This window comes from Elaeis guineensis, chromosome 3 (assembly GCF_000442705.2).
Source record: "Elaeis guineensis isolate ETL-2024a chromosome 3, EG11, whole genome shotgun sequence".
NCBI classification, from domain to species: Eukaryota; Viridiplantae; Streptophyta; class Magnoliopsida; order Arecales; family Arecaceae; genus Elaeis; species Elaeis guineensis.
Window position 1 is genome coordinate 113,182,639 of NC_025995.2, and position 26,196 is coordinate 113,208,834.

Genomic DNA, 26,196 nt, shown 5'->3' on the forward strand with positions numbered 1-26,196 from the left:
TAAATAAATACATGGATCATGAAACCCATATTAGTTTTGATCATGAAAGATGAACCATCTAACAATCCTTTCATATCAATTTACAATTTAATTCAAATCAAATAAACAATCTATTTTTTGCTATGGTGTTGCACCAAAGTCTTGGCATTTCAGGTTGAGTTATAAACCATTAGATTGAGAGTCTAAGATTCTTTGGTAAATGTCTAAAAAAAGGATGAATAGCTGTAATAATTCATCTCAATGACTGTCTAAGGCCTCATTTGGTATTAGGTTTCGAAACAAGAAAGTGAAGTTAGCTAAATTAAGTGGAATAAGTTAGAGAAATAAATGGAGGAGAAAACTATTCCACCTTTTAAAACTTTTTAGAAGGATTATTCATCGGCCAAGTGGGTTATGTGGGCTAGGAAGAGAGAAAGTAAAGCATTTACTGTATATCAGATTTTCAGAAAACTTATTTTGCTTTTGAGAAGAAGTGGTCAAAAATCCGACTTCACAAATAATTATTTGGCTGAAAAGATAGAATAAATAGATTAAGAAACTTTCATTATAATTTAACCCTAGAATTTAGCTCAAAGATATCTATCTTTTGCTATAAGTAGAGGGATGAATGAAGCCAAAATATAATATTTATTGGCTATATTCTCTGTCTAAAGCTATCTCTTTTAATTTGGGTATTGCTAAATGGATCCTATTAGAGTTTGAGATTGGTCGGATATCCAAAAAAATCTATCCAACTGCCATCTGTAAGCTCATTATAACATCAGATGCAGGATTAGCTCATTGCATTTTTTAGGCTATTTGTTGTATTTTAATATGATTTTTTTTTGATTCATTTTAAGAATTTATGTCCAAACATATAAAATATCTAGATTTATTTTATATGGGTGAAAAAAATAGAAAATTAAAAAAAAATTGATTGTATTAATTGGATGACATTAATTTATCAATTTTTTTTAGTTTTTAAAGATTAATTTTAGGATCCTATATATAAATTTATTATATATGGTTCAAAAAATATTCAAAAATTAGTATAAATAAAGTTGATAGTTTCAGTTGTATGAAATCACAATATATGCGCGCGCGCACACACACATATATATATATTGATTTAGGAATTGATTATAAGAAAAATAAGTTTAAAATTATAGATTATATTTGTTGATTGATTTTAATATTTAACATTTAAATAGCAAAAATTAAATATTAAATATTTAAAATTATGGATTATTTCTTCAATCATTTTGATTCATATTTTGTTATGAAACTCAATTTAGTAATACTCTAATAAATTTTTTTTATTTTCATATTTTCAATTTAGATGAAGTTATGGTAGATGACGATTAGCATAAACATAAGTTCATCAGCTAATAAAAATATTATATATTATATTATATGAAAAATTTATATATTGATAAAATATTTTAAATTTTTGCTTTAATTCAAGATAAATCTCGCCGTGAAGCGTGGGTTACATACTAGTATTGGGAGTTCAGAGCTCCCTAAGTGTGCCACTTATCGAGCTTTGAACTTCTTTTTTTTTTTCTTTTTTTTGGCTTCAAACCTCTTCCGAGCTCTCTCAAAGCTTCCCGACCCCTTACGGACGCCAGCCTCCCTGCCTCGCTCTCTTCCCCACCACCCCCACTAGTCTTTACCGTCATCTTCCTCCCCATGATCACTGGCATTGGCCTTCTACTCTGATCTCCTTTAGGTGCTTTCTTTCCTATAGATCTTTGAAAAAGAAGAAAATGAAAAGAAAAAAAGAGAAAAAAAAAACTTACCTAACACAAAAACCTTGCCACTGCTTAAGCTTCCTATTTGGTAACTCCAAGCCTGACTTTTGAGGATGGAAAAAATGGAAGAAAAATAGGGGAAAATATAGGAAAGATCAACGAAAATTAAGGAAAGAGAGAAAAAGAGAAAGAAATGAAAAGAAAACGAAGTGAAAAGGAAAAAAAATCAATCGAAGAGGTAAGAGTTTTCCGTCTTTCCTTTGTTTTCATTGATTTTTTGTATGTTCCCTATGCTTGGGAATAAATCCTGATCGGAACCTAAGAAACCCCTCCGATCTCCCTCAAGTGCTCTCCTTACCACAAATCTCTACAAAAGAGAAAGAAATAAAAAGAAAAAGAAGTGAAAAGAAGAAGAAGAAAAAAAGAAATAGACCAATCTACGTGGAAAAGGTCTTACCTTTATTCTTTCCATCTTTCCTTTATTTTCATTGATGTTTCCTATTTTTCTCGTGGTTCTTCTTCTGTTTTTTCTGGTCACAACAGTTTCAATCAGGTAGGATCGTGGGAGGTTTGGACGGCCATATAGCAAAATTTAGAGGGTTTTGTATTGTAGTTACATATAAGAGTTTAGGACTCATTTAGTTGACAGAAAGTGGATGCGGAAAGAAATAGTTCCTGGGAAGTAGAGAGGAGGTCTCTTGTTTGGTAGGAGTTTTAAGAAGATAAAGAATGAAAAAATCTCTTCCCATGAGAAGTCGCTTGCCATATTTTATAAAAAATGGAAATCCACGGAGAGATGAGTTTTGATACTTTCTATGGGACAGGAAGTTGTGCTATTTTTTTCTTTTTCAAAATATCTTTTTAAGATCCATGATCAAGATTTTGCAAAATATCAATGGATGGTTAGGATGAAATTACTGAATAATGATATAATATTATATTAATTTTATCTTAATATTTATATGAATATAATATTAATATTAATATTATAATATTTATTATATTTTAATATTATTTTAATATTTATACTCATATAATATTTTTATTAATATTAATATTATATTTATATTAATATAATATTATGTTTATATCTATGTTAACAAATTTATTATATTAAAATATTAATATTTTATTAATATAATATTAATATATATTAGTATTATATTAACACATTATTAATGTTTAATGTTATATTATAATGTATTAATATTATATATAAATATAATATTAATATTTTTATAAAATTTAGGAGCAAAAATGTATGGTCTCGTATCTACTAAAGGTATAATAGGTATTTTACATAATTTTTTTCAAAAAAATAATTGTTCAACCAAACATAAGTTACCCTGTAATAAGTCATTTTTTCATGATCAACCAAATATGTCAAAATTTTATTTTCAGAAAATAACTTCTCAAGAACTTTCTGAAAAGAAAAATTCTTCTTGCGAACTAAACGAGTCCTAAAAATTTTTCATGTCTGCGGGGGTGCAACCTCTCCATGTCTGCAGTGAAGGGGCTGCTAGGGCTTTGGCACACGCTCGGGAAGCTCATATGCCATAGTTCCACTGTGAGCTATTCGCACCAAGATCCCCCTTTTCTGTTCAGATTTTATAATGTTATGATTTTATCCAAATTCTACAGCGATTTGTCGTTCCTCTGATTGAGCATTTGTTTTCTTATAGACATCTCTGTCAAAATTTCATATTTGAAGTTTCTAATAGTTACGGAATTACGTTTTCTTCTTCATTTTGGTTGTGATTTTGAGTGCTGAATTTCGAACATTTCTTTCTTTCTTTCTTTTTTTAAAATGTATACTTTCTGTATTACCGGATTGACAATCCTGAATTGCATCTGTTATTGTAGTTTCTTTGCCTATTGGTCACTCTACCCTGGCTTGGAGAAAGATTATTTTGTCTTACATATTTGTTACGCCTTTCTGCTTTACTGGAGAATATACATGTATAAGTTTGCATTGTTTTATTTTTAGTATGTACTGAAGGTAGATTTTCACAAATTTTCCTTCTAGATAGATCATTTATTCAGTCATGACAAATAAATGCTCTGTGTTTGTAATTTTTCACCGTGTTTTTGTTATCCACTACTGGTGGCAAACTGAGGATGCACTCAGGCATGTATTTGCCAGTAGAATTGTGGATATAAAGGACTCCCCAGCACGGAACCGGCTGTCTTTTGTCTCATGTGCTTGCAATGGTTTGGTTCTTATGGACGAGTCCTTGCAATTACTTCCTGTTGTTGAAACTATGGATCTGCGCCGGAATCGGTTTGCAAAAGTGGAAATCTTAGGAAGTGTACGAAGCTGCAGCACCTGGATTTTGGGTTCAATCACTTGCGGACAATAGCATCATTTAGTGAGGTAAATTTGGTTGGTTTTTGCCTACTAATTTAACAATGTTATTTGGATGTGAAATTCTCCATATTGGTCTCTGGGCCAAGATATAAACACATCGAAGTCTACAGATTCGGAAATTGATATCATAAGATTTTTGGAATATTTCGAACTTCAAATCTTCTCACACTACGATCATGTACATATACTTGGTTTGGATGACAGGTATCGGAGGATAAAATCTCAAACCCGTTCCACATGTCAATGAATTTTAATTTTAAATTTTAAATCCATCCTAAATTCTATGAGATATTGCCAATGAATTCTATTAAAGTTCGAAATGGATTGAGTATCTGAAAAAATACGCCCAACCACTATCTCAAAGCTCATTATAACATTAGATGCAGGATTGGTCTATTGTAATTTTGGGCCCGTGTATCTCGTATTTTAACATATTTTTTTTTGAATTTTTTGGATGGATTTTAAGAAATTATGTCCAAACATATAAAATATCTAGATTTATTAATTAAGGATGAAAAAATTAGTAAATTAAAAAAATAAAGCTGATTGTATTAAATGGATAATACTAATTCATCAAAAAAGATTTTTTTTGAGTTTTTAAGATTAATTTTAGGATTCTACATTAAAATATATAGAAATATTTAAATTTATTATATATGGTTCATAAAACATCCAAAAATCATCATAAATAGTTGATATCTTAGGTTATATAAAATTATATGTATATAAATATATATTATTTGGTTTAGAAAATTGATAATTAGAAAAATAATTTAAAATTATAGATTATATTTGCTGATTGTTTGTAAGATTTAATATTTAATAATAACTAATCTGTTTTTGGGATTGGATTTGTTGGAGACATGTTGGGCTAGATTGGTTTAGCATTATCTTACAAATTGGACTTGAAAATCAATGGCCAAAGCTGGATTAAAAGATGGAGTTTTTTATTTTTTTGAGTTGAGTTTCGGTATATTATTGGTTCAACTAGGAGTCTGTTTAAGGTTGGATTGATAATATTTCAAGTGCAAAATAATATTTGATTATGTCTAATAATTTATATCCTCAAAAAATTTTAAATTATTTAATTATTTTTAGGGGATGAAATTTACATGCAAGTTAAATTTAAAATCAATTGATATCTTCTATGGTTGGTGGTATAAAGCATATTATAATTATAGAGCTATAATAAAGATTTATGGTGATATTTTTTGGTATAATTAATATAATAAAAATGATCAGCTTTATGTACCATGATAAAGTTGCAATATATTTTTTAATGCTATATCTTATTTTATTAGAAATTAATATATTTTTTTATAAAAAATAATTTTAATATATCTATTATCTTAAAATATAAATTAAATAAGTACTATTGAAGATGAAATTGGTATAACTATCTTTATAATTTTTGAGAAATGGTGGGTAGAACTATTTCACCTTTTTATACTTTCAAGGATTATTCCTTGGTCAAGTGGGTCATGTGGACTAGGAGAGAAAGTGAAGCATTTACTATATATCAGATTTTCGTAAAACTTAATTTGTCTTTGGGAAGAAGTGATCTAATCTAGCTTTACAAATATTTATTTGGCTAAAAAGATGGAATAGATGGGTTAAAAAGCTTTCATTACAACCTGACCTTGGAATGCAATCTCAAGGTATGTGTCATTTGCTATAAGTGGAGGGATGGATGAAGCCAAAACTTAGTATCTGTTAGCTATATTCTATCTTTTAAGTCATCATTTTCCTATTTGAATATTGCTAAATGAGTCCTATGAGAATTCGAGATAGGTCGGATATCCGAAAAGATTCGTCTGACTACCATTCCTAAGCTCATTGTAACATTAGGAGCGGGATTGGCTCATTGCATTTTCATGTCAATGTGTTGTATTTTAAAATAATTCTTTTTAGATTTTTTTACATCAATTTTAAGCACATATGTCCAAACATATAAATATTTAGATTTATTATATATGGGTGAAAAAATATTAGAAGATTAAAAAAAATGATTGTATTAATTGGATGACACTAGTTTATCAAAAAAAATTTTTTTTTTTTGAGTTTTTAAGATTAATTTTAAGATCCATATTTAAATTTATTATATATGGTTCGAAAAACATCCAAAGATCAGCATAAATAAAGTTGATGATTTTGGTTCTATGAAAGTACTATATATATATTATTGGTTTAAAAAATTGATAATTAGAAAAATAAATTTAAAACCGTGGATTATATTTGTTGATTGATTTTAAGATTTAATAGTTAATCTTTAAATTTTAAATATTAAATATTTAAAATTATGGTTTGTGTCTTCAATTATTTTGATTTATACATTGTTATGGAACTCAATTCAGTAATACTCTAATAAAATTTTTTAGTATTTGTATTTTCAGCTTAAATGAAGAGGTTATGATAGCTGAAGATTAGCATGAACGTAAGTTTATCAGTTAATGAAAATACTATATATTATATTATATAAAAAATTTATATAATAATAAAATATTTTAAATTTTTATTTCATTTCAAATTAAATCCCACCGCGAAGCGTAGGTTACATGCTAGTTTTAGACTTTAAGAGCCTCAACACAAACAGGATGGCTTCTAAAACGCCACCTGCTTTTTCACCCTATCATTCATTCATTATTCAATACCATTTTGGATGTCCACCTTTTACATACGCCATCAAATGCCTGTTTTACTCTTTGGTGAATCAGTTTTACTATTTACACATTTTCTTCTAACAAATGGTGTTTTGTTGTTTTTGGTTTTCAGGGAAAGGTCAACCAACAATGGATTGGCCCATAAGATTAAAAATTGCATTGGGATCTGCAAAGGGATTGGCTTATCTTCACGAGGATTGTGAGTTTCTCTTGTTCATTGTTACTCATAAAATTTCAAATTTGATGAAGTATGTTTGCATACAAGTTTTTCCTCTTCATTGTGATCCATGTCCTTGTTTGAGATTATTTTCATCTTGAGGCCATCCTAAGATTATTCATTGTGACATCAAGGCGGCCAACATTCTTCTTGATTATAAATTTGAGGCAAAGGTAGGATGTGCTTCAATTATAGTGTAATTGGGTCATTGTTGACCTAGATCTTTCATCTTAAATGCATAACTGCTCTTGAAGCTTCATGTTTCTGTATTTATAATTGACTAATATTTTCCTTATGGTTCAAATTGTTTTTTATGAAAAAATGATTCTCTGGAATATTGTTAGAGCTTAATAACAAAGGGAGATGCAGGGAAGGGGATATCCTTTTTTTGCCAAATGTTTACCTGGTAACAATGTTCATAACCAGAACAGACCAACCGCTTGAGTCTGGTTTGACTGGAGATGCTTATTCCTTTGGTTTATGATGTGGTTGACCTGCCTAGGCATGAAGATCAAATCAAGGCAAGGGTTTTCTAATAGGCCGCATGGAATAGCCCAATGTCAGATCTGTGGTTAACTACACAAACATATTTTATCTTAGGCTGACTTTTATGTTCATTAGAAAATTAAAAAAAATCATGCATGATATTATGCAGGAAACAGTAAACATTGCCCATCTATTTATTCTAGATAAGCATCTATCAAATATAATAATGTCTCTGTTTCTATTATGCAGAAATAACTAGATATTGAGAAGCGTGTAAAGATTTTTTTTTTTTTTTTTTGGGTGTAAATATCTAGTTGTGGTAACTAATCAAACACATAAAGCTATATTCTACCTCCTATTCTTTTAAGCTTGAGACCTAGTTTTCAGCAGTCTTTCAGTCATGTGCATCTTACAAGCAGTAAATAGATATGCTTAGGGTTGATGCTGGAACATAATGATGCATGTGGGTAAATTGCTTGAGACCATTAATTGAGATGAATTTTCATCCGAATTTAGTTGACACCTTAGCTTTCTCTTAAGTTCTTTCTAGGTTTGTTCATAATTTAAGAATGTGAATCAAGTTTTTATTGCCCAAAACCATGTTACTAAACAGCAAAAACTGTAAGTAAGCTTAGTTTTGCAACTCGTTCTTAAATTGTTCGTTTGAGTTTAAAAAAATTGGATGCTGCTTGCAAGTTGTAGATTTTGGACTTGCAAGAATTGCTTCCGATAACAACACCCATGTTTGTACTAGAGTCATGGGAACTTTTGGGTAAGTTCGTTCATTCCTCATCAGCTTGATTTGGCTTGTGCCTGTAAATGATGTTTAGATTGCTCTGCATGTCTCCAAACAATTTTATATGAAGACTCAAGTATTTAGTTCATGGGAAAGCTTTTGTGCTATGTTTGACATTCACATTGAATCATTCATTTGTTTTTAGAGATTTAGAGTTTTAATCATCTAGAATTTCTATCATGTTTGGTGGTGCTATTTGGCTTGCTGATTTCTGTTGCTAAAACATTTTAGTGTATTTATTAAAACGCCTACTAGTTAAAAAACTATATGGTTGGTTCAATTTGAGGGTGAGCTTTGGCTCAATGGTTACTCCATTGTAACTTAGAGGTCACAGCTTCAAAACATGAAAATAGCATTTACTTACAGGATGAGGCTGCATACATCCAATTAGCAGCCTTGTGCATTGAGCTGCCTTTGGTGATTTGTTCAGCTTGAAGTGAACCAGGAGAGTTGACTGCATACTGTTCAGCAGCATATACAAGATCCTTGTGTGCTTTCTGGTATCATTCCCTTTTGGTTTAACTTGCTGCTTGTTCATTGCATGCAGCTATTTGGCACTAGAATATGCATCATCAGGCAAGTTCACAGATCGTTTAGATGTCTTTTCCTTTGGAGTTATGCTTCTTGAGCTAATCACCGAATGCTGACTGGTTGATACAAGCCAAAGTTTCATGGACGATAGCTTGGTTGATTGGGTCAGTGCCTTACATATACTTATGTAACTCTTGGTTTCATAGTTTGTTAGAGTTAATTTAATCTTTTTTTTGGTTATATTTTTTAATGATTGAGAAGGCATGCATGGCAATGGAATTTTAATATCATATATTTGAAAAGGTTGGGAAGCGGGTTGCTTCTCTCACAATTTGTATCTTTTTATTTGTTTGTTCGTAAACCCTCTAGTTGGTTGGTATGCAGCTCCTAAATGTTGTAGCCTGTTTGGCACAGTACTAGTACATACCATACCAATTTAAGGCATTTCGAACCTTTTTGGGGGGGTGGTGTGAGAGAGAAGGAAGGGTAGCCAAGGGGTCCGGCTGAGTGGCCCAAAGGGACGATGTCTAGAAGTGGGGGGAGAGAGAGCGTGAGCCAGCATCCAACAGAGAGGGCAAGGGAGAGAGCCCTCGAAAGCTCGTGAACATTCAATGGTTCTAACTTTGGGTGGGGCATAATGGTTCGTGTTGCTGCACGATCCCAGCTTGGTGTTGAAATTGTGTCGGTTCATTTTGATACAGGCCAAACAACTCTGTCTGGTTGGTTCGGTGATGGTTGCTTCTACTTGCAATGCTATATCCAAAATTGGCCCATTATGTCACTGCTTGCTTACCTTTTTCCACCTTTTATCTGGTTACACATTAATTGGAGTTCGGTTTTTTGCTACTGCAGGCAAGATCTTTACTTACACGGGCTCTTGTGGATGGGAACTATGATGCCTCACGTGAAAAAGATTTTTTTCTTCTTATAAATGCAAATCTTTCTTGACTCATAATCAATATGGGACTATTAGTGCCCTTCACATTATTAAAATCACAACAAGAAATAACTACAATCCTAAGGAGATGGCATGCATGATTGCTTGTGCTGCTGCGTGTGTGCGCCACTCAGCAAAGTGATGGCCATGGATGAGTCAGTTATTATTCCCACTCTCTCTCTCTCTAGTATATATTAATCATAGTAATTAGTATACAATTTCTCCTTTGAGGTACATTGTTTTTTCTTTTTAGAGGCATTTGCATTCCCTAAGTGATACTTCTATCTGAAGTGAGTTTTTTTGCCTCATTTGTTACTTTCTTCTTATTCCTCAACTTTAGTAAGTGAATGGATTTTGATTGGGTCAATATTTGCTTGTTTTTGTGTTCGTTGTTTAGCTATACGCTAAGTACCTCTAGAAAATGTCCTTGGGTTTCCTAAGGTGTACATCTACCGAACTCAAATTTGTGCGCAGAAAATGAAGTTCAAATTTTTATTCTTTTTCTGAAATTTTGAACTATAATTTGATGCTTGAGCTTTCAACTTGACAAGTCAAACAAATCATATTACCTTTTATATTCGGATGATCAGATGCATGTATGTGTTTCTACATCTGGCTTGTTATTAACTATATATAGCAATTACCGAACTGGTTGTCCGGGTATTGGAAGGGGATGTATCCCTTGAGGATCTGAATGAAGGCATTAAACCAGGACACAACAGGTTTTTTGGTTCATATGGTAGCTCTGATTATGATTCTGGCCAGTATAACAATGACACGAAGGAGTTCAGGAAAATGGCACTACCAACTACTCAAGATTATGCCAGTAGTGAATTCAGTGTGCCGACCAATGAGTTTGGTCAGAACCCATTAGCATCAAGCAGCGAAGGCCAACATATGTGAGAAATTTTTGATTATTGTAGTCAATTGTAAAGTCCCATCTTATTTTCATACTTATTTCTGACCTTTGATTTGAAAAAGCAGTGATGTGAGCAAGTGGAATATAGGTTTCGAAAATATACACGGATGCTTTTCATACTTGCGAAAAATGAAGAGCTAACTAAATCTTTTACATGATTTTTTTTTTTCCACGTCCCTTCGGGTCTGTGTTTTGGATGAATGTTTTGAAGACGCATTAATTAATTATAAATGCTAGAAAGCTACTTGCGTGGTGGGGATTATTATGTTTGATTTTGTCACGTAGAGGAAATATGCCAATAAATGCGTGCTGTTCTTGTGGGCTTTTTTTTTTTTTTTTTCGAAGTTTTTTAGAGAATGGTGATAAGAAACTCATTCGGACAGAATAGCTTCCAGTGGAAAGCGGGAAAACACATTCGGGCATGGGTGATATCTCGATGTCATGTATTCATTTTGATACGGCGTTGTTACGTTGAATATCGTGTGCGATGGAGCCCTTTGTCGCGTGTAGAACCATTTCGAAATTATGCATCATTCATGGATGACAGCGCAATGTGGTGCAAGCATTTTGATGTTATCATTTTGACGTGTGTCATGTAAATCCTTAGTAGATAGAGTTAAATGGAAATCAATTGAATGCAATTGAAACGCCGTATCTTTAGAAGTATTAGTAAATTCTTGACTTAAAAATCAAAATACAACTCGATAAAATCTCCCTTTATATTGATTTATATTTTGGTGCGTTGAAATGTCCTGCACATGAGGCAGACATTGCTCTGGAGAACACTAGATGACGTTGGCAGCAAGGGGAAAGGGATAAAGAATTTCTAGCCTCATTCAGAAACAATAGGATCCTTGCAGCAAATTACCTTGGCCCATGGGCCTGAACATCTGGACCGGGCTTCCACTCTGTAAGCACTTCTGTAAGCACCGGTTGCTGATTGATTGGTCGCGCACTGATTGGCTCACGTGCAGGGCTGGTGAAAAAAAAAATTTTTTTTTTCCCACACACTGCCCGGCTCCGCACGTGAGTCAATCACCGTGCGCGGTGTAGAAAGAATTTTTCTTGATTGGTAATTTTCGCAAGACCAATCGAGGCAATCGGTGCTTACCAAAAGTGGGTACTGGGTGGTTGAATCCCGGACTGGCCGCCAGGATCCTATTGATGAGGTTAGAAATTCTTTATTCCTTTCCTCTTGCTACCAAGCAATGTCTACGTTTCAACCCACCAAAAAATAAATCAATATGAAGGGAGATTTTATCGAGTTATATTATAATTTTTAAGTCAATAATTTGCTAATACTCCTAAAGATATGGCGTTTCAATTGCATTCAACGTAATAAATCACAATTGATTTCAAATTACCTCTATCTACTAAGGATTTACATGACATTCGTCAAAATGATAATATCAAAATGCTTGCACAACATTGCACGCATAATTTCGAAATGGTTCTGCATGCGACAAAGGACTCCATCGCACAAAATATTCAATGTAATAACGCCGTATCAAAACTAATGCAGGACATCGAGATATCACCCAAACATGAATGTGTTTTCCCGCTTTCCACTAAAAACTGTTGTGTCCAAATGAGTATCTTACCATGATTCTCTAAAAAACTTCGAAAAAAAATCCAGCAAGAGCAGGACGCATTTACTGGCATATTCCCTCTACATGACAAAATAAAATCTAGCAACCTCCACAGCATATCTAGCCGCGCAAGTAGCTTTTTAGCATTTACAATTAATAAATGCCTCTTCAAAACATTCATCCAAAACATAGATCTGAAGGACCGCGGAAAAAAATAAACGAATCAGTTAGCTCTTCATTTTTCACAAGTATGAAAAGCATACATGTGTGAAGACGACTTTAAATATTTCCGAAACCTACATTCCACTTGCTCACATCGCTGCTTTTTTCAAATCAAAGGTCAAAAATAAGTATGAAAATAAGGTGGGACTTTACAATTGACCAATGTTTTCACGAGGTACCAATGTTTTCTTTCTCTCTCTTCCCCATCTCCATTTCCCGTGTATGTTGGCCTTCACTGCTTGATGCTGATGGATTTTGACCATACTCACTGGTCGGCGCACTGAATTCACTGCTGGCATAATCTTGAGTGGTTGGCAGTGCCATTTTCCTGAACTTCTTCATGTTGTTATTATACTGGCCAGAATCATAATCTGAGCTACTATATGAACTGAAAAACCTGCTGTGTCCTGGTTTAATGCCTTCATTCAGATCCTCAAGGGATACATCTCCTTCCAATGCCCGGACAACCTGTTTGATAATTGCTATATACAATTAATAACAAGCCAGATATAGAAACACAAACATGCATCTGATCATCTGAATATAAAAGGTAAAATGATTTGTCTGACTTATCAAGTTGAAAGCTCAAGAATCAAATTATAGTTCAAAATTTCAAAAAAAAAAAAAAAATTTGGACTTAAATTTCTAAACACAAATTTGAGTTCAGTAGATGTACACCTTGGGAAACTAAGGACATTTTTTCTGGAGGTACTTTGGGTACAGCTCAACAACGAACACAAAAAGAAGCAAATATTGACCCAATCATAATCCATTCATTTACCAAAGTTGAGGAACAAGAAGTAACAAATGAGGCAGAAAAACTAACTCCAGATAAAAGTATCACTTAGGGAATTTAAATGCCTCTATAAAAAGAAAAAAAATGTACTTCAAAGGAGAAACTGTACACTAATTACTATGATTAATATATGATAGAGAGAGAGTGTGTGTGAACAATACCTGACTCATCCGTGGCCGACGCTTTGCTGAGTGGCGTACACAGGCAGCAGCACAAGCAATCATGCGTGCCATCTCATTAGGATTGTAATTATTTCTCAATCGTGAATCAATGAGGGCATCATAGTTCCCATCCTCAAGAGCCTGTGTAAGTAAAGGTCTTGCCTGCACTAGCAAAAAACCGAACTCCAATTAATGTGTAACCAAATAAAAGATGGAAAAAGGTAAGCACGCAGTGATATGATGGGCCAATTTTGGATGGAGGGATAGCATTATAAGTAGAAGCAACCATCACCGAACCAACCAGATAAAGTGGTTTGGCCTGTATCAAAATGAATTGACACCGTTTCAACACCAAGCTGGGATCGTGCAGCAACACGGGCCATTACGCCTCATCCAAAGTTAGAACCATTGAATGTTCAAGAGCTTTTGAGGGCTCTCTCACTTGCTCTCTCCATTAGATGTTGGCTCGCGCTCTCTCTTCCCCCTTCTAGACATCGACCCTTTGGGCCACTAAGCTGCACCCATTGGCTACCCTTCCCAATCCCCACCCCCTTCCTTCTCTCTCGCCCCCCCCCCCCAATCATGGTTCGGTATGCGTTAACTTGGTATGGTACATACAAGTATTGTGCCAAACGACCTACAACAGTTATGAGCTGTGTGCTAGCCTGACAGATCTTAAGTAGACGGTTTACGAACAAACAAATAAAAAGATAAATTGCAAGAGAAGCAACCTGCTGCTTTCCAACCTATTCAAATACATGGTATTAAAATTCCACAGGCATGCATGCCTTCTCAATTATTAAAAACATGTAACAAAAAAAAAAAAATAATAACTCTAAAGAACTATGCGACCAAGGATTATATAAGTATGTGCAAGGCACTGACCCAATCAACCAAGCTATCATCCATGAAGCTTTGGTTTGCATCAACTGGTCGGCGTCCAGTGATTAGCTCAAGAAGCATGACTCCAAAGGAAAAGACATCTGAACGATCTGTGAGCTTGCCTGAAGACGCATATTCTGGTGCCAAATAGCTGCATGCAATGAACAAGCAACAAGTTAAACCAAAAGGGAATGTTACTAGAAAGCACACAGGGATCTTGTATATGCTGCTGAACAATACTCCTAGTTCACTACAAGCTGAACAAATCACCAAGGGCAGCTCAGTGCACAAGGCTGCTGCCATCGTGAATATCTGCATGTAAAGATGCTATTTCTATGTTTCAAATCTGTGACCTCCAAGTTACAATGGAGTAACCTCACCATTGAGCCAAGGCTCACCCTCAAATTGAACAAACCATACAGTTTTTAAACTAGTGGGCATTTTAATAAATGGACTAAAATGTTTTAGCAATAGAAATCAGCAAGCCAAATAGCGCCACCAAACACGATAGAAATTCTAGATGATTAAGACTCTAAATCTCTAAAAACAAATGAATGATTCGATGTGAATGTCAAACATAGTACAAAAGCTTTCCCATGAACTAAATACTTGAGTCTTCATGTAAAATTGTCTGGAGACATGCAGAGGAAATCTAAACATCATTTACGGACACAAGCCAGATCAAGCTGATGAGGAATGAATGAACTTACCCAAAAGTTCCCATGACTCTGGTAGAAACATGGGTGTTGTTATCAGAAGTGATCCTTGCAAGTCCAAAATCTGCAACCTGCAAGCAGCATCCAATTTTTTTAAACTCAAACGAACAATTTAAGAACAAGTTGCAAAACTAATCTTACTTACAGTTTTTGCTGTTTAGTAAAATGGTTTTGGGTAATAAAAACTTGATTCACATTCTTAAATTATGAACAAACCTAGAAAGAACTTAAGAGAAAGCTAAGGTGTCATCTAAATTCGGATGAAAATTCATCTCAATTAATGGTCTCAAGCAATTTACCCAGATACATAATTATGTTCCAGCATCAACCGTAAGCATATCTATTTACTGCTTGAAAGATGCATATGACTGAGATATTGCTGAAAACTAGGTCTCAAGCTTAAAAGAATAGGTGAAATATAGCTTTATGTGTTAGATTAGTTCCCACAACTGGATATTTACACAAAAAAAAAAAAAAAAATCTTTACATGCTTCTTAATATGTCTGGTCATTTCTGCATAATAGAACGGAGACATTATTATGTTTGCTAGATGCTTATCTGGAATAAATAAATGGGACAAGTTTAACTGCTTCCTGCATAAGATCATGCCTGATTTTTTTTTTTTTATTTTCTAATGAACATAAAGGTCAACCTAGGATAAAATATGTTTGTGCGGTTAACCACAGACCCGACAATTGGCTGGTCCACGTGGCCTAACAGAAAATCCTTGCCTTCATTTGACCTTCATGCCCAGGCAGGTCAACCACATCATAAACCAAAGGAATAGGCATCTCCAGTCAAACCAGACTCAAGCGATTGGTCTGTTCTGGTTATGAACATTGTTATCAGGTAAGCATTTGGCCAAAAAAGGATATCCCCTTTCCCTACATCTCCCTTTGTTATCTAGCTCTAACACTATTCCAGAGAATCATTTTTTTATAAAAACAATCTGGCCTTTAAGGAAAATATTACTCAATTTTAAATACAGAAACATTGAGCTTCAATAGCAATTATGCATTTAAGATGAAAAATCAGGATCAACAATGAGCCGATTACACTATAATAGAAGCACATCCTACCTTTGCCTCAAATTTATAATCAAGAAGAATATTGGCCGCCTTGATGTCACGATGAATGATCTTAGGATGGCCTGAAAATAAAAATAATCTCCGGTAAGAACATGGATCACAATGAAGAGGGGAAACTTGTATATAAAATTAAACTTCATCAAATTTGAAATTTTATGAGTAACAATGAACAAGAGAAACTCACAATCCTCATGAAGATAAGCCAATCCCTTTGCAGAACCCAATGCAATTTTTAATCTTGTGGGCCAATCCATTGTTGGTTGACCTTTCCCGGAAAAACAAAAACAACAAAACACTATTTGTTAGAAAAAAATGTGTAAATGGTAAAACTGATTCATCAAAGAGTAAAACAGGCATTTGATGGCATATGTAAAAAGTGGACATCCAAAATTGTATGAAATAATGAATGAATGATAGGGTGAAAAAGAGTGTCCGACACATTCAAAGATAACAGGCCAACAGCAATAGATAGATCAGATAATAATGGTTGTAAAACTTGGATAATTTTGATTCAAGATGATATACAAGTCATTGGAGTACCAATAGATCTCCTAGTTAACTGCTATACATTGTTGATCGTGATTCACATTTGAAATATATCGGTGAAGCAAGCTCATGGCATACAAGGTTTGGAGATCCATTTTTACCTTTGATAACACTTCCATGAACATGACATGTTTTCTCTTCTTTTTCTTTGGCTAAAAAAATTCATAAAACAAAACACAAATAGGATATTATAATAACCATTCTACATAAATATAAAACCAAAAATCCCCTTAATTACTTTCATGCCAGTGAACATGATGGTTTAGGCTAATGAAATGTAAAATAGTTGATTTCTTAATTAGCATAACAGAGCTAGCCATCAAAGAGAATTAAGGAGATATAAGAGTAGACATCATTGTCAAGTGATCTGGAGAAGGGATGTAAGAGACCCAAGATCATCAGGAGTCCTAGATAAACATTATAGGTAATTTACCACAGACTAATAAAAATCAATTCATACAGAAAAACATGTCGAGTCCATCCTCTAATTATCTCAAACAAACTTCTTTGAACACATGCTTCCGCTGCACTGCAATAGTAAAGGGCAACCAAGACCACTAGTGTAATTCTTTACTTAAAATTTCTATATCATACAAACATTCCAATTTATCTTAAGCACCCATGGCTGGCTTCAAATTGATAGGATGATGCCTTTTGGTTGTTACTTATTCTAGAAAGCTGTTCAACAGGGAGAATAGGAAAATTAAGTAAGGAAAAATGTGGGGGTAAAAATAAAGTTCTAAAGGTTTTCCATGCAAATGGAACTCCAATGTATTGTTTTTTTCTACTTATTCAAGGAAACTGTTCAAATGAGGCAATGGGAAAACAAATAAAGAAAAACGTTCCTTTACAATTAAAGTTATAAAGGTTTACCATGCAAATGGAACTCCAATGTACTGTTGGGAACAAATTCATAAACAAGCAACCTCCTGCCTCCAGCAATACAGTATCCAACAAGTGAAACTAGATGTTTGTGATGCACACGACTGATAATTTCAACCTCTGCCTGGAATTCACGCTCACCCTGTCCACTCCCAGATTTCAATTGTTTGACTGCAATTTCTTTACCATTTGGGAGCACTCCTCTGTGCACATATCCAAAACCACCTTGCCCAAGGAGATTAGCATCACAGAACCCATCTGTTGCCATTGCCAATTCTTCATATGTGAAGGTGCTCTTTGAGAAGCCAAGGGCAACACCAGGCGATGGTGGGGGCAGTGGATGCTCGGACCCAGAATAATTTGATGCAGAACCTCCACTGCTGCTGATCATAGGTGGAGGAGGCGGTGGAGGCAGAAAAGGGCTTGGTGAATGTGAAGGACGCCCAGCATACGGTGGTGGAGGAGAAGGATGTGGAGGAATTTTGACAACATGATCTGCTGGTGGGGTAGCATTGTGCTGCCAATTCTGGGGCCAATCACCATGATCATCTGGCAATAGCAAACCATTAAAGTGGATAAAAAATTGAACATGAAAGCAAAATCCAGCAATGGTGATAAAAGGCGGTAGTAATTTCACAGTACGACAGATGCATAAAAAAGGTCTGCTGAAAAAAAAAAAAAAGGAGCAAGTTTTTCAACGGCAATAATATCACAAATTCACATGTCCAAAGATATTTACAAATATACGTTTCCGGCCCTCCAGTTCTCACAGAGTCTGGTTCAGGGGGGAGCTTAAAATAAGTCATTGATGTTAGGACTCGATGAAAAAGTTCGAATGCTTCTACTTGTATGTGATGTAGTGATCCATGTGGAGTATATTTCGAGGTATAGCTGATCCAGAACCCTGGTTACAAAGGATCTGACAGCAAACTCCAAACCTATCGGCCGCCTATACTTTGAATCTTCCCTAAAACGTATACAAATTAAAGATCCATTTTGTCTGATCACTCACCAATGGCAATGAGAAAGCCATCCATAACCTACATCCAATGCCATATTAAAGTGATAGATAGATAGATAGATAGATAAAGCGGAAAAGCAGACGATCCAGAAACAAACAAATTGCAGTTCTTTGACCCCAGAAAAGGGGAAAAAAAACCAATTATGTTTAAAAAAAAAAAATTACATTCCACGACATTGTCCAAGAATCGGTTCTTGAAAAGAAAAAAATATTCCAAAACCCTATTCGTAGCGACCAGACATCACTTTCGACTCAAGAGATTTCCAAGAATGCGAAATAAAACCGAATAAAGCAAGGGGAAAAACCTTTTTTTTCCTCTCTTTTTGCAGAGGTTTCAGAGCAAGAAAATTAGATCAAACCTTTCCGTGGCGGAGCGGGCGGCGAAGGATCGCCGTAGTAGTGCGGCCGAGGACGGCGCTTCTTGTTCCAGAAGCAGACACAGAGAAGGCCCAGCACCAGCAGAAAAAACACTGCGCCCGCACACACCCCGACGATGAGCGCCGTCGACATGGAGCCGTTGGCCGAGGGAGGAGACGAGGAAGGAGGAGTCTTCCTGGAGGGCGGAGAAGGAGAGCTAGGCGGCGGCGACGGTTTCACCACGGGCGGAGGGGAGGAACCAGGCGGGCTGGGCGAAGGGGGCGGGTTGGAGGCGGTGGGGGGAGAGGGAGCGGGGACGGAGGCGGGGGAAGGGGCGGGGGGCGAGGTGGAGGGAGGAGGGGTGGTGGAGTTGTCGGACGGCGGCGGGGCGGGGGGGTTTGCCGGCGGGGGGGCGGGCACTGGGGCCGGAGGGGAAGGGGGGGAGTTGGGCGCTGGGGCGGCGCCGGGGGAAGGCGAGGAAGACATCGTGCGGATTGCCGGCGACCTTCTTTCCCCTTTCTACTCTTCTTATATGTCGTCGTTTGCTGGCCACTGTGATATTTTTCGTTTGCTTTTAAGCGCTCGCTCCGTTTTTCTGTGGGAGCAGTAAGGTAATTAGGATTAGCAGCATAATGTTGGGGGATTAAGAGTGGGGGAACAGGGGAACGCTTTCAGGCTGGGAGAGAAGGAGAGCAGGGCAAGGCAAGTGCCAGCCAGGACGGCGGTGTCAACACGGTCCGGCCACGTCCTTGAATTCTCCTGCTAAATATGCATCCTTACCTTGTATTCTTTATGCTCTCACCTCACCTCGTATTCTATATGCAACCACGGAGTGCCGGAGTAGAGCAAAAAATATACAGAATGTTCTAATTATAACTTGCCTCTGAGATCCTTCTAGTCGGAGATAATTTGATATAAAAAAATAAATTTTATATTAAATTATTATATTTAATATAAAAAATAAAAAAATTATAAAAAATTAAAAAATTCATATATATTTTCGAGATAAAACAAATATCATGAAATATTGATATTTGATAAATTTTTGATAATAATTTATATTGGACAAAAAATATTTCAATAAAACTGTATATGTAATTATTAAATTTATTTTGATATATTTTTAAATTTATTGGATAAAAAATTTTTATAAAAAAATTAAGGTAAATATGATTTTATGTAAAAAATTATATAATTATAGTTATTATATAAATATTATTTAGAGATGATAATATTATTTTTATATTAAAAATTATTTTATATTTAAAATATATTTATAAATTTTACCATACATTTATATATGGTTATCTCTAATTAAATATAGTAATATTTTTAATATTATTTTTTGAAATATTTTTTTTATAAATTAAATATAATAAAGATTTTTTTTTTGCGATTATCTGCTGAAAAGAAATAGAGAACACATCGTTTTATCTGTTAGCTAGCTGGGAATTGTCCTTCGATGGCAATTTATATATTAGTGGCCGCGTCTTTGGGAGTTTAGAGGCTAAGATCTTCTTCTGGCCCGTTTGATTAATTAGAATTTGGTGGACGCTACTTTGGGAGAGGAGGCATGATGCGATGTGTGGCCTGCATCAAAAGGTACCGTTTAGCTCTCTTATACTTCAACCGCAAGCAGCCTCTGCATATTGCAAGGAGGAGAACCTGAAATTAGGCTTTTAAACATTGTAAATCCAAAAAAATATATATATATAAATCAAGTCATCCAAGATGGGAGTTATGGATGCACGAGCAGCACCTCGGGCATTGCCTGACGTGGCTTGTAGCACCCAGTCTATGCATCAATTGAGCCTTCAGATGGATAAATTATTAGATGGACCAATTAAACTCTGTATTTTTTTAAAATTTCTATGGGATCATTAGGTTTTTTTCTTATGTTGAAATTACTGTCATTTTTACTAGTTCTTATAGAAGAATTCCCACTTTCCTGAGTATGTGTTTCATGGATAACATGATGAACTCTTCTCACCCTTGTTTTGATCTTCAATAGTTTAAATACAATTGGAGGGGTGGGGGATGATATGGCGAGTGACTATTGGACCAGTTCGTTGAATCTGGTCCATGTAATAATTTTTTTCCTAAGGTGGCATCGAGCGACATTGGCAAGTTAATTAAAATGGTACAGCTAAGTTGCATTTTTATTATTTGAGATATAACTATCCAGATGTGTACTTTCTATGTGTGGCCTATACAAAATACGATCACTAGTGAGTGTTGCATATGTCCTGTTTTAGGAGTTCAAGTTTATTATCATGATGCCCTATTTAAATTTTGATTTTATAATTTTGTTATGTACATTATTTCCATGTTTCCATATTTTCCAATTATATATTGATTGCAGATCAGTCAAAATAGCAATATATATTTCAGATCATGAATGTAATCAAACAATAATAGAATTTGATTTCACCATAAATAGGAGTAAAGATTATTTATACAAAAGGTTGGTGGAGTCACTTTGTATGTAAATGTGCCAGACATATCCAACTCAAGGTTACCATTGGTAAGGAACAATGGCTCGAGCTAAAATGCATGGTGTTCATGCATTAAAATATTAATATGGGATAGATGCGAAATAAAAGTGAAAGGATATGATTGAAGATAGCAGCAAAACCTAAGAGCTTCACTAACACTTGATAAGTAACCAGCCCAACATCCTCAATCCATCATAGCCCTTCCCAGATACAAAAGATGTCTTCAAATTGGAACATAAATAATACTCATTGTGCAACCTCCATGCACTTAATTATTTGCCTATGTTTGCTTCTTTTTATATATGTGTAAAAAAAAAAAAAAAGGTAGTGGGATTGAGGAGCGCTTCAATATTGCCACTCCACTGATTCAAACAAATTCTTTTTGACATCTCTTATTTGCCGAATTTAGTTTTAGGTGAGGTTCCTAATTAAGGCCACATGCCAGTGCAAATACATGCAGAGAGCCATCCCCTTCCCTGGTGAATTAATCTTGATTAGCTCCACCTATGTTGCAATACAACTTGAAGTCATCAATTAATAAGAAATTATTGCAAAATAAGTCTATAGGGTCATTATAGTATCGTGATATTAGTAGAATCTATATCACTTGAGCTCCATATTTCTCATCTCAATATTTACCTGGTCATATGCTTGGCAGGCGCCATGCTTTAGCAAAATAATATTTAACCATGTAATGGGGATAAATATGCCATACAATACAAAGTCCCATGATTTGTACGCATAAACAGGTCAGATAGGGTTTCTTTGTTCAACACAAAAGTATTTAAATATAATATATAAAAATAATAATAAAATATCATGTTTTTGTTCTATTCTATCCTAGTGTTGATAATGTGATCACAGAAGTTGCAGGATAAAATGGCAAGGGTTGAGGGTTTAGCATTTCTTATATCTTAATGGCTGGTTTTGGGTTAATTAATTGACCTAACTGATGTAACCATGGAAGAGAGTGGAAAGTAAGCGTTTACCTGCCGGGTCCATAGAAGGGGCTGTAAAGGTGTAGAATTGATATAAAAGGATCATGGTTGGTCTGAAGGGAAAAGACCCACCAGTGCTCTTGTTGTGGCCGGTGGATAGCAGACAGTAGAAGAAAGCATTCCTTTCCTTCTTATTGAGGACATTCCCCACATCCAACGCTAAAGATGAAGCACCTGCATATATTCTTTGCTAGAGATCCCTACTATGCTCACATAGCTCTTGAACCTTTTTACTTTGTTCTGCATGGCAATAATTGTTGATTGCATGTGCCCTTAATGACACAAGGGAAAAGCCAATCATAATTAAACCAACCACCAGTGCTCCTATGGACTAGACTCGGTAATTCATAATTCACAACAATAAGTAGAAAGTCTGATAGTGCCATGCTCAAGTGAATGCAGAAAAACTCCGCACTCATCTTGGAAACTCATAGAAGTTCTACTCTTCGATTTAGAAAGAGTATTGCTATCAATCACTTGATGATAATCACCATCCGGTTCTTTGAGGACTCGGCATGCAGCCGAAGATTGGTGCCAAACGTGGTAGGATAAGTGGTAATATCAACCGGGCTTTGCCCGTGCTCAATCAATTATCGGCTTCCACATCCCTCGGTGAATAAAGTGGTGATTGTGGCAGGTGATCCATAGCTTTACCATTTAGAAAATAAGCAACAATTTTCACATGAGGAGATAGAGCAAGCCAAAATAATAAATCTCTAGAAAATTTTGAGAACCTTTTTTTATTTGTTATAGCATCTCGCATATTTGAAATTTTTTTACCCATGAATTAAATAAGAAGAAAATTGCTTACTTCAACTATATGTTATTGTATTTTATATTGATCTATACTTTAGGATTAGCTAAAAATTTGATCTATATTTATTTCGAAATATTTAGATCAAGATCGATATTCTAAAACTATAAATTATATGATTTGCACTATACTTTTGTTCACTGAATATATTATTACCGTTCATTTTTTTTATCAACTTGGTGCCTGGGCAAGAAACCTGCAAAACATGTAATTTTGGTTTCTAACAAATTTAAATATTGCGGATCATAATCAACATTTCTGATTTTTATTTTCAATGATCATTGCGAAACTACCATCAGCATTAATTGGCATCACTCATTGCAATGGTTCCTTCTAAAGAAATTAGCTGGAGAGTATGTACTAATTCTTGCTTCTTCGTGTAGATATATATCTCCAGCACAAATCTGGTCCGAAAGATTTGAAATAAAATGACCAGGAAAAAAAGCGAAGGGAACTACCAGCGCTGGGGCGTCCGGTCAGTTGAAAACGAATATTAACCAACCGGTCTGTAAAACATCCTTATTCTCGTAACATAAACATGTACACATCATTAGCTTATCTCTGAGGCGCGTTTCCGCGTATTTTTCTCCGGCAATCAAGCGCACATCCGCCCGCGAAACTGATGACTAATTCTCCGTCTCTGGCAGAAAAGTTTATTGTATTTTTTCTACCATGTTCACGTCACGTGCCCAAGCTGTTAATTGGTTGGAAGGTGATCGCGGGCCCCATCGACAGGGCCATCCAAATGAGTCAGCACGCTCAGCCACAACGTTTTAAACTTCCAAACGGAAGTGACGGGTAGAATCCGGTGCATTAAGAATAAAATACATACACGTGGGAACCACCAGCGCCTACAAGGAAACTAGCCGTTGCATCCTTGCCGTGACCGTCCGAGTACGGCCAGAGAACAAGTGGTAGTTTACCCGAAGGCCGTTGTGCGCAGGAATTCGAAGATGGCACTCAATGGGCCAAAACTATCATGCTTTTCTTCTAAGTTCTAAGCTTGTTAAATGAATGACACGTATGTGATGAAGGATTTTTTTCAAAATGACTGAGGGACGGATTGCCATTTGCAAGCGCTGCACGGCGTGGATGAGGTCGCATGAGACGCGCTACTCATGCATCAGCAGTTGCACTTGTTAATATATAATTGGCAGGATTAGCAAAGATACAATCTCACCGGCAAAAAAAAAAAAAAAAAGGGTCACAGAACACTCGTCACCTTCTCATTGGAGTTGTTATAAAGCAGGCATTCAGTGAGAAGCCTGGTGGTGGAGAGTTTATAATTTTTCATATAATACTATTAGATTTAGTATTTCTATTAAAATTATGAAAAAAAGTTTTGCATCATGCCGTCGAGAAAGGTGGCCCCAAATCAAGGGCCTGGTACCATTCACGCATAATGGTATCATCATATAAACCACAAAGTAACAATCCCCTTGTGCTATATTGCATATTTATTTATTTTTTTTCCTGATATCATAGTTACACGCATAATTTTTTTTTGATAAAATGTAAATCATAGAAATTTAATCATTTGCTAGTTAGTTTTAATTAATGCATGGAATAAGAAATCCCAAGTAGCTATCTATCTAGTGCCGCCCGATTGATGGAGATGAGAGCATGATAGATTTCTACAGCTAGTTCTAGTTATTCTATATCCTATGTGCACCATATGATCGTACGCATAATCAATCATAATTATTTGTTTCTATAAGCTTCGTTCATCAAATGCTCATCTCGATCTATTATTGTAGAAAATAATTTCTCCCAAATCCATCATAAATTTGGAACTTAACTGCCTGCGCCAGATGTCCGTTAGGTGCTAATGGTTAGGACAAAGGAAGCTTCAAATGATTCGATGTTGCGGTCCTAAATTGAATTGTTTTGAGAATGGTAGTTGTTGGGATATACCGACTGACCCTACTGTCGACACACCAGTGCCGACCCATCCTCTACACCGACTCTACTACGGGCCCGACCGACTTCGCCCGACGGACTTCACCCGACCGACAGTGGGCAACACCGACAGTGACTACCGATCGTGTCCGACTGGAGTGGATCGGCCTAACGGGCCAACGTCGCCTCTGATCACCTGAGGGCCGATCCCCCGTGACCGACTTCCTATCGGGTGGGACACCACCGACTAACCATCGGTTTGAATACCTGACGCCCCACCTCTACAGGTCCTTCTAGATGCCGAATGAGCGGTACGGGCTGCAGTCCTATCAGGCAAACGCCGTACGAACGCCAGGAGGCATTCCCCTGTCAGGAAACCTGGGGCGCTGTCCTGCCAAGGACGCGAATTAATTCCTAGGACCTGTCAACTCGTCAACGACGTGACCACCTCCGACGATTTGACAACTCTCCAGTTGTCTACGTCACCCACGGCGAGGTCATACCACCTCCCACTATAAATCGGGAAAGGCAACAGTGCTAAAGAGGTCCCTTCGAAAACTCTCGGGCTGGCCCCCCCTCTCTCTCTCTCGTTGAGCTCCCTCTTTTCTTTTCACTGTTGCCTAGTCTCCTCTCTGACTTGACCATCGGAGGGTCCCCGCCGGAGCCGCCTCCGGTCAGTGTGGATTTTCTTTTGCAAGCGCTCGTTTCCGGCGACCAGGCGACGAGGGGATTGGCCGCAACAGATTAGCGCGTCAGGTAAGGGTATGTGTGCAGTAACTACCGTAAACACACGATCGACAGCATCAGGGATCGTAGCCCCCACGAAACTCGAGATGACAAAGATAAGAGCTCAGCGATCGAGAATCACTGGATCGGCGAGGCGCTCTTCCCATCGGGAAGAGGCCTCTCCTCCACCCTCTATGGCGGAGCCTAGCTCTCCGCATCCCGCAGTGACCACGGAGGCGCAGATCACGGCAATCGTGCGGCAGATGACCGTGCTGACAGACGCGGTCAAAAACTTTCAACAGCATCCGGTCCGGCAGCCGCCTTCACCGGCCGAGCAACCGGCGGCGCGCCCGATGCCCT

General features: G+C 36.1%; 1 protein-coding gene and 1 long non-coding RNA gene across 3 annotated transcripts; one reads left to right on the top strand and one right to left on the bottom strand.

The window, feature by feature from the left end:
• Positions 1 to 3,019: 3,019 nt before the first annotated feature.
• LOC105041509 (uncharacterized) lies at positions 3,020 to 9,889 on the top strand. Of its 2 annotated transcripts, XR_012140013.1 has the most exons (4): positions 3,020 to 4,104; positions 6,871 to 6,957; positions 8,805 to 8,952; positions 9,641 to 9,889. It is a non-coding gene; the product is annotated as an uncharacterized lncRNA (long non-coding RNA). The 2 variants fall into 2 exon arrangements; XR_012140012.1 differs by lacking the exon at positions 9,641 to 9,889 and having other exon boundaries at positions 3,024 to 4,104; positions 8,805 to 9,624.
• Positions 9,890 to 12,314: 2,425 nt separating this feature from the next.
• LOC105040810 (proline-rich receptor-like protein kinase PERK15) lies at positions 12,315 to 19,698 on the bottom strand. The gene is made up of 8 exons (XM_019848870.3): positions 18,907 to 19,698; positions 17,518 to 18,075; positions 16,283 to 16,363; positions 16,090 to 16,160; positions 15,005 to 15,081; positions 14,298 to 14,445; positions 13,413 to 13,574; positions 12,315 to 12,923 (listed from the first exon to the last, which is right to left on the bottom strand). The coding sequence occupies exons 1-8, from the start codon at positions 19,388 to 19,390 to the stop codon at positions 12,624 to 12,626; spliced, it is 1,881 nt and encodes a 626-aa protein (XP_019704429.2). The 5' UTR covers positions 19,391 to 19,698; the 3' UTR covers positions 12,315 to 12,623.
• Between the last annotated feature and the right edge of the window lie 6,498 nt (positions 19,699 to 26,196).

Excerpts from the sequence above, each read along its gene's own strand:
- LOC105040810 (XM_019848870.3), bottom strand. The coding sequence starts at position 19,390 with ATGTCTTCCTCGCCTTCCCCCGGCGCCGCCCCAGCGCCCAACTCCCCC. Across the intron at positions 18,076-18,906 it reads GCCCGCTCCGCCACGGAAAG|ATGATCATGGTGATTGGCCC; the intron begins GTTTGATCTAAT and ends TGCTATTGCCAG. Across the intron at positions 16,364-17,517 it reads ATTGGAGTTCCATTTGCATG|GTCAACCAACAATGGATTGG; the intron begins GTAAACCTTTAT and ends TTTCCGGGAAAG.